Source organism: Scyliorhinus torazame, chromosome 2 (assembly GCF_047496885.1).
Source record: "Scyliorhinus torazame isolate Kashiwa2021f chromosome 2, sScyTor2.1, whole genome shotgun sequence".
Classification (NCBI taxonomy): Eukaryota; Metazoa; Chordata; class Chondrichthyes; order Carcharhiniformes; family Scyliorhinidae; genus Scyliorhinus; species Scyliorhinus torazame.
In genome coordinates this window covers 38684075-38693869 of record NC_092708.1, presented here as the reverse complement: position 1 = coordinate 38693869, position 9795 = coordinate 38684075, and the positions used below count along the sequence as shown (strand labels likewise).

Here is a 9795-nt window from a genome sequence, read left to right as displayed (position 1 = left end):
TCTTATCCCAGTCTATTTTAGGATGCATCCCCCCACCTTGCTACTATTGTGTGTCTTCTGATCTTTATGAAACCTGCCTGTAAATTCGTTCAATCATCTCCTTCTCATTATTTGGCGATCTGTGGTCTATACTCAGCAACATTACAGCCTCCTGTTTTGACATGACTGTTTGTTCTGCGACCTTAGTTTTAAAATTGCTTAATCACGACAACCTGGAAATTTATGAGATCAAGGAACTTGTTGTATTTTATATGACACTAGATAGGCACAAGTTATCAGTCACTATTTTCAAGCTGTTAAGGTGTGTTCTTGACAGTAAAATTTGCAGATGTTCAATATAACTTGTGTCAATATACAATGCGTTAATGATTTTAGATCTAACACGAGTCAAGTATAAAATGTAGTAAACCTTGTGCCCAGCATTTCATATCTTTTCCATTAAGTACTTAACAAAAGGGTTGCCTTCAGTAAGTTGTGGCTCCATTTACTTTGGCATCAGAACTAACCATTGAGCTTCTTAACCAAAAGTATTTTTGTATTTTTCAGAGTTTGAAGCATGTTTTCCCACAGGACGTTGAGTTTTCTGGTCCTTGCAGTCTTTATGGTTGAGGAGTGCTCTGCACTCACTACAGACATTTCCAGCCTCATCAACAGAATTGACAACTACGGAGTGCTGACCGATGAACAAAAGGCTAAGGTTTTGAATTTATCTCCAGATCAAAATGGAAAAGGTTAGTGATTACAAAAGGCTTTGATTGTAATGCAGGTGCTTTTACATCTTAACGGATCATCTGCCTTATCAGATAGGCTGCGGTTGAACTCAGATCTCTTGTGTCATTTCCAACCATTGTTGTGGAAACTCAGGAGCGCAAAGCAACGAGTCAGATCCCGATTTCAAAGCAAGTAATGCGAAGCTGTCTCACAGAACCTGGGCACTGCATGGAGTGGAATCTAATTCCAGCTAAAGATGCTGACAATTAGAATTAGACATAAGACCAGAAGACGTAGGAGCAGAATTAGGCCACTCGGCCCATCGGGTCTGCTCCGCCATTCAATCATGGCTGATATTTTTCTCATCCCCATTCTCCTGCCTTCACTCCATAACACCTGATCCCCTTATTAATCAAGAACCTATCTATTTCTGTCTTAAAGTCATGAAGTGATTTGACCTCCACAGCCTTCTGCGGCAAAGAGTTCCACAGATTCACCACCCTCTGGCTGAAGAAATTCCTCCTCATCTCAGTTTTAAAGGATTGTACCTTTGGTCTGAGATTGTGTCCCCTACTTCTAGTTTTTCCTACAAGTGGAAACATCCTCTCCATGTCCACTCTATCCAGGCCTTGCAGTATCCTGTGAGTTTCAATAGGATCCCCTCTCATCCTTCTAAACTCCAACAAGTACAGACCCAGAGTCCTCAACTGTTCCACATACAACAAGCTCTTCATTCCAGGGGTCATTCTTGTGAACCTCCTCTGGACCCTTTCTATTCCCGTGGTTTATTTTATTGAAGAGCTGGATGAAGTGATATATAGGGCATGTTACTGGAGTTGTTAATGATAGATAACGACCAATTTAGCAGAATAGTTTTGACACTAATAAAGAATCATACAGGAGACAGCGTACTTGTTATGTGGACATTTCAGGAATGGAGTTGATTTTTGTTTTCCTCCTGTGTGTTATATTCCCACACAATCGAACCCTGACCCATATTTCTGTGTTGCACCTGAACTCAGGGAAGATCTGAGCGAATATTTCCTCAGCTCATTCACAATAGTCTCCCTTCGAAAAGTTGGCTTGTTTATTTAATACACTGCCGTTATCTATGCACCTTTTTCTGGTCATTGGGAAAAGTGATCAGAGAGTTTGAAAATACACCGCCATTAATGAAACAATCTTTCAGAAGTGTAAAATATAACCACTACCCATTCTTGTCAACGTGTTACATTTTAATGTCAAACATTTGATGCCGCAAGATTGACGTGGAAGTGCACCATGCAAGAGCAATTCTGGATGGTTTTGTATTGTGATAAGGTGATCATAATTTAGCAATTTGTAAAGAGACATGACTTTCTATTGTCATCACTGTTCTTTCAGTGCGACTGCACAAAGACTGCAAGGCAATTAACCGGTTTGAAGCTACACCCAGCGGTATCTACGTTATCCAACCCAGCGGAAGTTATCCATTTGTGGTCTATTGTGACATGGATACGAAAGGGGGTGGATGGGTGGTACTACAACGTGTTTCGAAGAACAGTGCCACTCCCTTCGGAAGAGGTTGGAAGACATACAAGCATACTTTTGGCAATATGGAAAATGACCACTGGCTGGGGAATGAATACGTTCATCTTATCACAAAGAAAGGCCATTATGAAGTGAAATTTGTCATTGAGAGCAGTTTGGGGAAAATAGAGGTTGATTATGTCAGCTTTAATGTGGAAGATGAAACCAACAAGTACAAACTGAGGCTGGGTCCTCCCATTGGTACTTCTGAGCTTCATGATTATTTGACTAATTTCGATAAAAATGGCACCAGTGATAATATGATGTTTTCTGCCAGAGATGAGGATAATGACAGAGATGAAAGGAATTGTGCAGAAGTAGTTGGGGGGGGATGGTGGTTCAATCAATGTTCAAATGTATATTTCAACGATCATCAAATTCGCTGGCGAGGTGTTTGTGATGACTGCCAATCTGCCACCATTTTAATCAGACCTACCTTTGAAAATTGCAAGTAACCTAGCTGTCAAACAGGTAGCATGTTGCTGAATAGTAAAATACACATGCTCTTGATTTTTTGGCAACTGTAACAAACCTGTATTGCTTGACAAAGTTTAGTAGTGTAGTAATAAATTTATCAAAATACTAACCATCTTTTGCTTCTTTTTTGAATGACTGAAATAATTGATAGAAAATATTTCCTGGCTGCATGTTTAAAACAATTTTCTTAAACACGAACTGCTTTGAACAACATGAATTTTTGTTTTTAGAATTGTTGGACTATGGGTACATTATTCTCCTTACATGAGAAACAGAAACTGGCCATTCAGCCCCACCAGTCGATGCTGGCATTTATCCTCCACTCGAGCCACATCTCTTCTTTTCTCATCCAAATCTACCGTCCTCACCATCTATTCCCTTGTGCCCCAAAGACTTCTCAATGTAAAAATCTGGAACTCTGAAATAAAAACTGAAAATGCTGGAAATACTCAACGGGTCTGGCTGCATCTGTGGTGAGAGAAACAAACTTGATGTTTCAGGTCAAGGACCTTTCATCCGGACATTCTGATAAAAGGTTATGGCCTGAAACGTTAACCTTGTATTTCCAACATTTTCTTGTTTTTAATGCTTGTCCCACCCAGTTTCCACTTAAAAGTGTTTATATTATTTGGTTCAACCACTTCCTTTAGCATCGAGTGCCACTTTCTTCCCACTCTTTGGGCGAAGATGTTTCTTGGAATTCCCAATTGGATTTTTTGGTTATCCTACGTCTTTCCCACAAAAGGAATCAATCTCTCTGCACCCACTCTATACATAACTTTCATAAGCCCATAAGACTGTCAGATATTGGAGCAGACTTAAGCCATTTGGCCCATCATGCGTGGGTTTCCTCCGGGTGCTCCGGTTTCCTCCCACAGTCCAAAGATGTGCGGGTTAGGTGGATTGGTCATGCTAAATTACCCTTAGTGTCCAAAAAATGTTAGATGGGGTTACTGGGTTATGGGGATAGGGAGGGGGTGTGGGCTTGGGTTGGGTGCTCTTTCCAAGGGCTGGTGCAGACTCGATGGTTCGAATCGCCTCCTTCTGCATTGTAAATGCTATGATTCATTGATTCTATGTTCATATCTGCTCCCCCATTCAATCATGGCTGATATTTTCTTCATCCCCATTCCACTGCCTTCTCCCCATAACCCCTGATCCCCTTATTAATCAAGAACCTTAATATTTTAGTATCATAATTTTAAAGATCTCAATTAGGTCACCCTGATACCTTCTTTTCTCAAGAGAATTAAGACCAAGCCTCTCAACCGTTCCTGATAAGTGTACCCATGTATTTCTGGTATCATCTGTGTAAATCTTCTCTGCACCCTCTCCATATGGTTTTCATAATTTGGTGACCAAAACTGAACGCCCTATTTTAAGTGTTGTCTAACAAAGGCCTGATACAGGTTTAATATAGTGCTCCTCCTTTGAATTATATCTCTTGAGAAATAAACCATATGCATGTTTTTTTATGGCTTTGCTAACCTGCAGCACACCATTTAATGATACATGTACCCTTCCTCTACCCCACCTTGACTTGCACCTTCCAAGTAATAAGTGATCGGCACATTATCCCAACCAAATGTATTGGACAAAGAACAAAGAACAAAGAAATGTACAGCACAGGAACAGGCCCTTCGGCCCTCCAAGCCCGTGCCGACCATGCTGCCCGACTAAACTACAATCTTCTACACTGCCTGGGTCCGTATCCCTCTATTCTCATCCTATTCATGTATTTGTCAAGATGCCCCTTAAATGTCACTATCGTCCCTGCTTCCACCACCTCCTCCGGTAGCGAGTTCCAGGCAAAAGAACAAAGAAGCGGTCTCACACAAGAATTGCCTCACATTTATCTATGTTTGCCCATTCTGAAAGATTATTAATGTTCTTGTGTAGTTCTCCTCAGTATTGACCACTGCCCCCCAAAAAATTTGGTGTCATCTGCAAATTTAGAAATTGTGTTTCTCATTCCAAACTTCAAATTGTTAATATACATTGTGGACAGCAGTGCTCCAAGCATTGATTCTTGTGGAAAAAAAATACTTCCCACCTTCATCCACTCTGAATGTCATTCCCAATCTCTGCTTTCTATTTCACAATCCATTCTTCACTTGTCCCTGACTCCACATTCTTTGGGCTGGATTCTCCGCTCCCCGACACTGAAATCGGGTTCAGCGATGGGGTGGAGAATCCGTTTTGATGCCAATATAGAGAGCGGTGCTGGTCTTGGGTATTCTCCGCCCCCTGAAAACGGTTGGGGAATCGCTGAGTCTGTGATGGACAAGCGCAGGGCTGACAAGCTGCAGCTGCGCGTGGACCGTACACCTCACACACACACACCGACCGCATCTGAAAAGATGGCCCTGGTTGTGCTGGATCGCGACCCCGTCCACCCCGACCCCACAGCCCACCTCCTGACCATGCCCCACTATTCCCCCCAGCCCTGGCAGATGTCCCCCTGCCAGCGGCACGAATGTTGGTGAAGTATGGCGGTGCTGGGCACTGTCCGCAGGCCCTCTCTCTCTCCACAGCCACCATGCCAGGTTCATGACCGTTCAGGGCACACGTGGCCAGCGCCGTTGGGAACGAAGAGGTGGAGCATCATGGGTGGCCCCGATAATGAGATACGAACACGGTTGCAACTGTGCACGTCGAGAGTCGCAATGACGCCGATTTGGAGGGGGTGGGGCATTGCGATATTTTGCGTCAAACCGGCGCCTGCCGTGATTTTGCCATCGGGAGCTATTCCCTGCCCGATCGCCATTCCTAATTATGGTGTCGGTCACTGGAGAATCCCGCCCTGCAGAGTCTTCGCCCACCTGAAAAGTATGAAAGCCGACATAGTCTTCCTTCAAGAGACGCATCTGAGGGAGAAGGACCGGATGCGGGTAAGGAAGGGCTGGGTGGGGCAGACCCACAATTCCTGCTGCAGGATGCGAACCAGGGGGGTAGCCATATTGTTAAATAAGAGGACGATGTTTACTGTGATGAGGACTGTGAGAGCATAGAATAATACAGCACAGAACAGGCCCTTCGGCCCACGATGTTGTGCCGAACCTTTGTCCTAGATTAATCATAGGTTATCACAGAATTTACTGTGCAGAAGGAGGACATTCGGCCCAGCGAGTCTACACAGGCTCTTGGAAAGAGCACCCCACCCATAGTCAACACCTCCACCCTATCCCCATAACCCAGTAACCCCACCCAACACTCAGGGCAATTTTGGATACTAAGGGCAATTTATCATGGCCAATCCACCTAACCTGCACATCTTTGGACTGTGGGAGGAAACCGGAGCACCCGGAGGAAACCCATGCACACACGGGGAGGACGTGCAGACTCCGCACAGACAGTGACCCAAGCCGGAATCAAACCTGGGACCCTGGAGCTGTGAAGCAATTGTCCTATCCATAATGGTACAGTGCTGCACTCAAGAACAAATTAATCTACACTATATCATTCTACCATGATCCATATACCTATCCAATAGCTGCTTGAAGGTCCCTAATGTTTCCGACTCAACTACTTCCACAGGCAGTGCATTCCATGTCCCCACTACTCTCTGGCTAAAGAACCTACCTCTGACATCCCCCTATATCTTCCACCATTCACCTTAAATTTATGTCCCCTTGTAATGGTTTGTTCCACCTGGGGAAAAAGTCTCTGACTGTCTACTCTATCTATTCCCCTGATCATCTTATAAACCTCTATCAAGTCACATCTTTGGACTGCAGGAAGAAACCACAAAATGTGGGAGCCGTTCGCTCAGTTGTTCCAAGACTTGTTTGCAGCCAACAGCCAGTAAGCCAGAGGAAGCTGAAAGCCACTACACAACAACAAATTCCAATGGGAAGGGGGTGGATAGAACAGAGAAACATGGAGCCCAACCAGGCTCAGTAAACGACAAAATACACAGCGTCACGCCAACCAAACAGGAACAAGATATAGGAGCAGAAGAGGGAAGAGGGTACACCAGACCATTAGAAGGGTTTGGGGTCAAGAAGAAAAGCAGGAAGGTTATGGACCTGGCTGGAAATAAACACATACTGAATAACGCAAAACAAGAAACCGCAACCGATGTAAATAATAGACAACCTATGTATATATATATTTTTTTCCTTTTTTTCTTCTTTTTCTCTTTTTCATTTCTGTTATTTTTAATGTATGTCCATGATTGCCTTTGTTTTGTATAACTAAAGAACCTTAATAAAAATACTTATTAAAAAAACCAAAAGGTTTAGTTATAGGCACCCATGCCTTTGGAGGTAGTATATGTGATGTTATGCATAAAGCAGTTATGTACATAATGCTATGCACAACCTCCGACTACTAGGTGGCAGTGTTAACCCACCACGTGACTCTGGTTCTGCGAGTTGGGAGTAGGTCGTGCTTGGAGACAGACGTATTTTGCAGGAGCTCTACAATAGTTAATTATTATTAGTAATTCATTATTTTATTTATCTTAGTTATCTTAATCATGCAGTTGTTAAATAATAAATTATTTAAATTAGATGTTCTGTAGTTCATCATTTACTTCGGCCAGTCTACAGAACATGACAGTATATTGGCGTGGATTGAGAATGAGCTAATGAGCAGGAAACAGCGAGTGGGATGGAGGGCACGATCTAGCAGGAGAAGCTGAAATCGGGAGCCAGCCGCCGATCGGCTTCCGATCTAACCAGCCTGCTCCCGTTGGTGAGATCTGGATCACGTTGCAGCGTGGCGAAAAACCAATCATCACCAATTAAGACTAATCGCCATCCCATTAATGGACAGGGCCCCCTATCGAACAACATCCCGTGATTTAACTGCCCTCCCAGCTAGCGGTCCTGCCGCTGCCGTTTGGTACACCCATTTAAAAATGTCAAGCTAGCACAATGTTTGGATGCTGTGGGGATCTAAAGAACAAAGAACAAAGAAAAGTACAGCACAGGAACAGGCCCTTCGGCCCTCCAAGCCTGTGCCGACCATGCTGCCCGTCTAAACTACAATCTTCTACACTTTCTGGGTCCGTATCCCTCTATTCCCATCCTATTCATGTATTTGTCAACATGCACCTTAAACGTCACTATCGTCCCTGCTTCCACCACCTCCTCCGGCAGTGAGTTCCAGACACCCACTACCCTCTGTGTAAAAAACTTGCCTCGTACATCTCCTCTAAACCTTGCCCCTCGCACCTTAAACCAATGCCCCCTAGTAATTGACCCCTCTACCCTGGGAAAAAGCCTCTGACTGTCCACTCTGTCTATGCCCCTCATAATTTTGTAGACCTCTATCAGGTCGCCCCTCAACCTCTGTCGTTCCAGTGAGAACAAACCGAGTTTATTCAACCGCTCCTCATAGCTAATGCCCTCCATACCAGGCAACATTCTGGTAAATCTCTTCTGCATCCTCTCTAAAGCCTCCACATCCTTCTGGTAGTGTGGCAACCATAATTGAACACTATACTCCAAGTGTGGCCTAACTAAGGTTCTGTACAGCTGCAACATGACTTGCCAATTCTTATACTCAATGCCCCGGCCAATGAAGCCAAGCATGCCGTATGCCTTCTTGACTACCTTCTCCACCTGTGTTGCCCCTTTCAGTGACCTGTGGCCCTGTACACCTAGATCTCTCTGACTTTCAATACTCTTGGGGGTTCTACCATTCACTGTATATTCCCGACCTGCATTAGACCTTCCAAAATGCATTACCTCACATTTGTCCGGATTAAACTCCATCTGCCATCTCTCCGCCCAAGTCTCCAAACAATCTATATCCTGCTGTATCCTCTGACAGTCCTCATCGCTATCCGCAATTCCACCAACCTTTGTGTTGTCTGCAAACTTACTAATCAGACCAGTTACATTTTCCTCCAAATCATTTATATATACTGCAAACAGCAAACCTCCCAGCACTGATCCCTGCGGAACACCACTAGTCACAGCCCTCCAATTAGAAAGGCATCCTTCCATTGCTATTCTCTGCCTTCTATGACCTAGCCAGTTCTGTATCCACCTTGCCAGCTCACCCCTTATCCCGTGTGACTTCACCTTTTGTACCAGTCTACCATGAGGGACCTTGTCAAAGGCCTTACTGAAGTCCATATAGACAACATCCACTGCCCTACCTGCATCAATCATCTTTGTGACCTCTTTGAAAAACTCTATCAAGTTAGTGAGACACGACCTCATTTTCACAAAACCATGCTGCCTCTCGCTAATACGTCCATTTGCTTCCAAATTGGAGTTGATCCTGTCTTGAAGAATTCTCTCCAGTAATTTCCCTACCACTGACGTAATGCTCACCGACATGTAGTTCCCTGGATTATCCTTGCTACCCTTCTTAAACAAAGGAACAACATTGGCTATTCTCCAGTCCTCCGGGACATCACCTGAAGACAGTGAGGATACAAAGATTTCTGTCAAGGCATCAGCAATTTCCTCTCTAGCCTCCTTCAGTATTCTGAGGTAGTTCCCATCAGGCCCTGGGGACTTATCTACCTTAATATTTTTCAAGACGCCCAACACCTCGTCTTTTTGGATCTCAATGTGACCCAGGCTATCTACACACCCTTCTCCAGACTCAACATCCACCAATTGCTTCTCTTTGGTGAATTCTGATGCAAAGTATTCATTTCGTACCTCGCCCATTTCCTCTGGCTCCACACATCGATTCCTTTGCCTATCCTTCAGTGGGCCAACCCTTTCCCTGGCTACCCTCTTGCTTTTTATGTACGTGTAGAAAGCCTTGGGAATTTCCTTAACCCTATTTGCCAATGACTTTTCGTGACCCCTTCTAGCCCTCCTGACTCCTTGCTTAAGTTCCTTCCTACTTTCCTTATATTCCACGCAGGCTTCGTCTGTTCCCGGCCTTCTAGCCCTGACAAATGCCTCCTTTTTCTTTTTGACGAGGCCTACAATATCTCTCGTTATCCAAGGTTCCCGAAATTTGCCGTATTTATCCTTCTTCCGCACAGGAACATGGCAGTACTGAATTCCTTTCAACTGACATTTGAAAGCCTCCCACATGTCAGATGTTGATTTACCCTCAAAC

At 44.2% G+C, this 9795-nt stretch overlaps 1 protein-coding gene across 1 annotated transcript; it reads left to right on the top strand.

Moving 5' to 3' along the window:
• Positions 1-388: 388 nt before the first annotated feature.
• On the top strand, positions 389-2866 carry LOC140387142 (fibrinogen-like protein 1-like protein). The gene is made up of 3 exons (XM_072470154.1): positions 389-467; positions 547-731; positions 2095-2866. Exons 2-3 carry the CDS (start codon positions 557-559, stop codon positions 2733-2735), a joined length of 816 nt encoding a protein of 271 aa, XP_072326255.1. The 5' UTR covers positions 389-467; positions 547-556; the 3' UTR covers positions 2736-2866.
• The last annotated feature ends 6929 nt before the right edge of the window (positions 2867-9795 follow it).

What these genes read in the sequence shown, in the direction of transcription:
- LOC140387142 (XM_072470154.1), top strand. Translation starts at nt 557, where the DNA reads ATGTTTTCCCACAGGACGTTGAGTTTTCTGGTCCTTGCAGTCTTTATG. An exon ending in TCCAGATCAAAATGGAAAAG is followed by an intron (nt 732 to 2,094) that starts GTTAGTGATTAC and finishes CTGTTCTTTCAG; the next exon opens with TGCGACTGCACAAAGACTGC.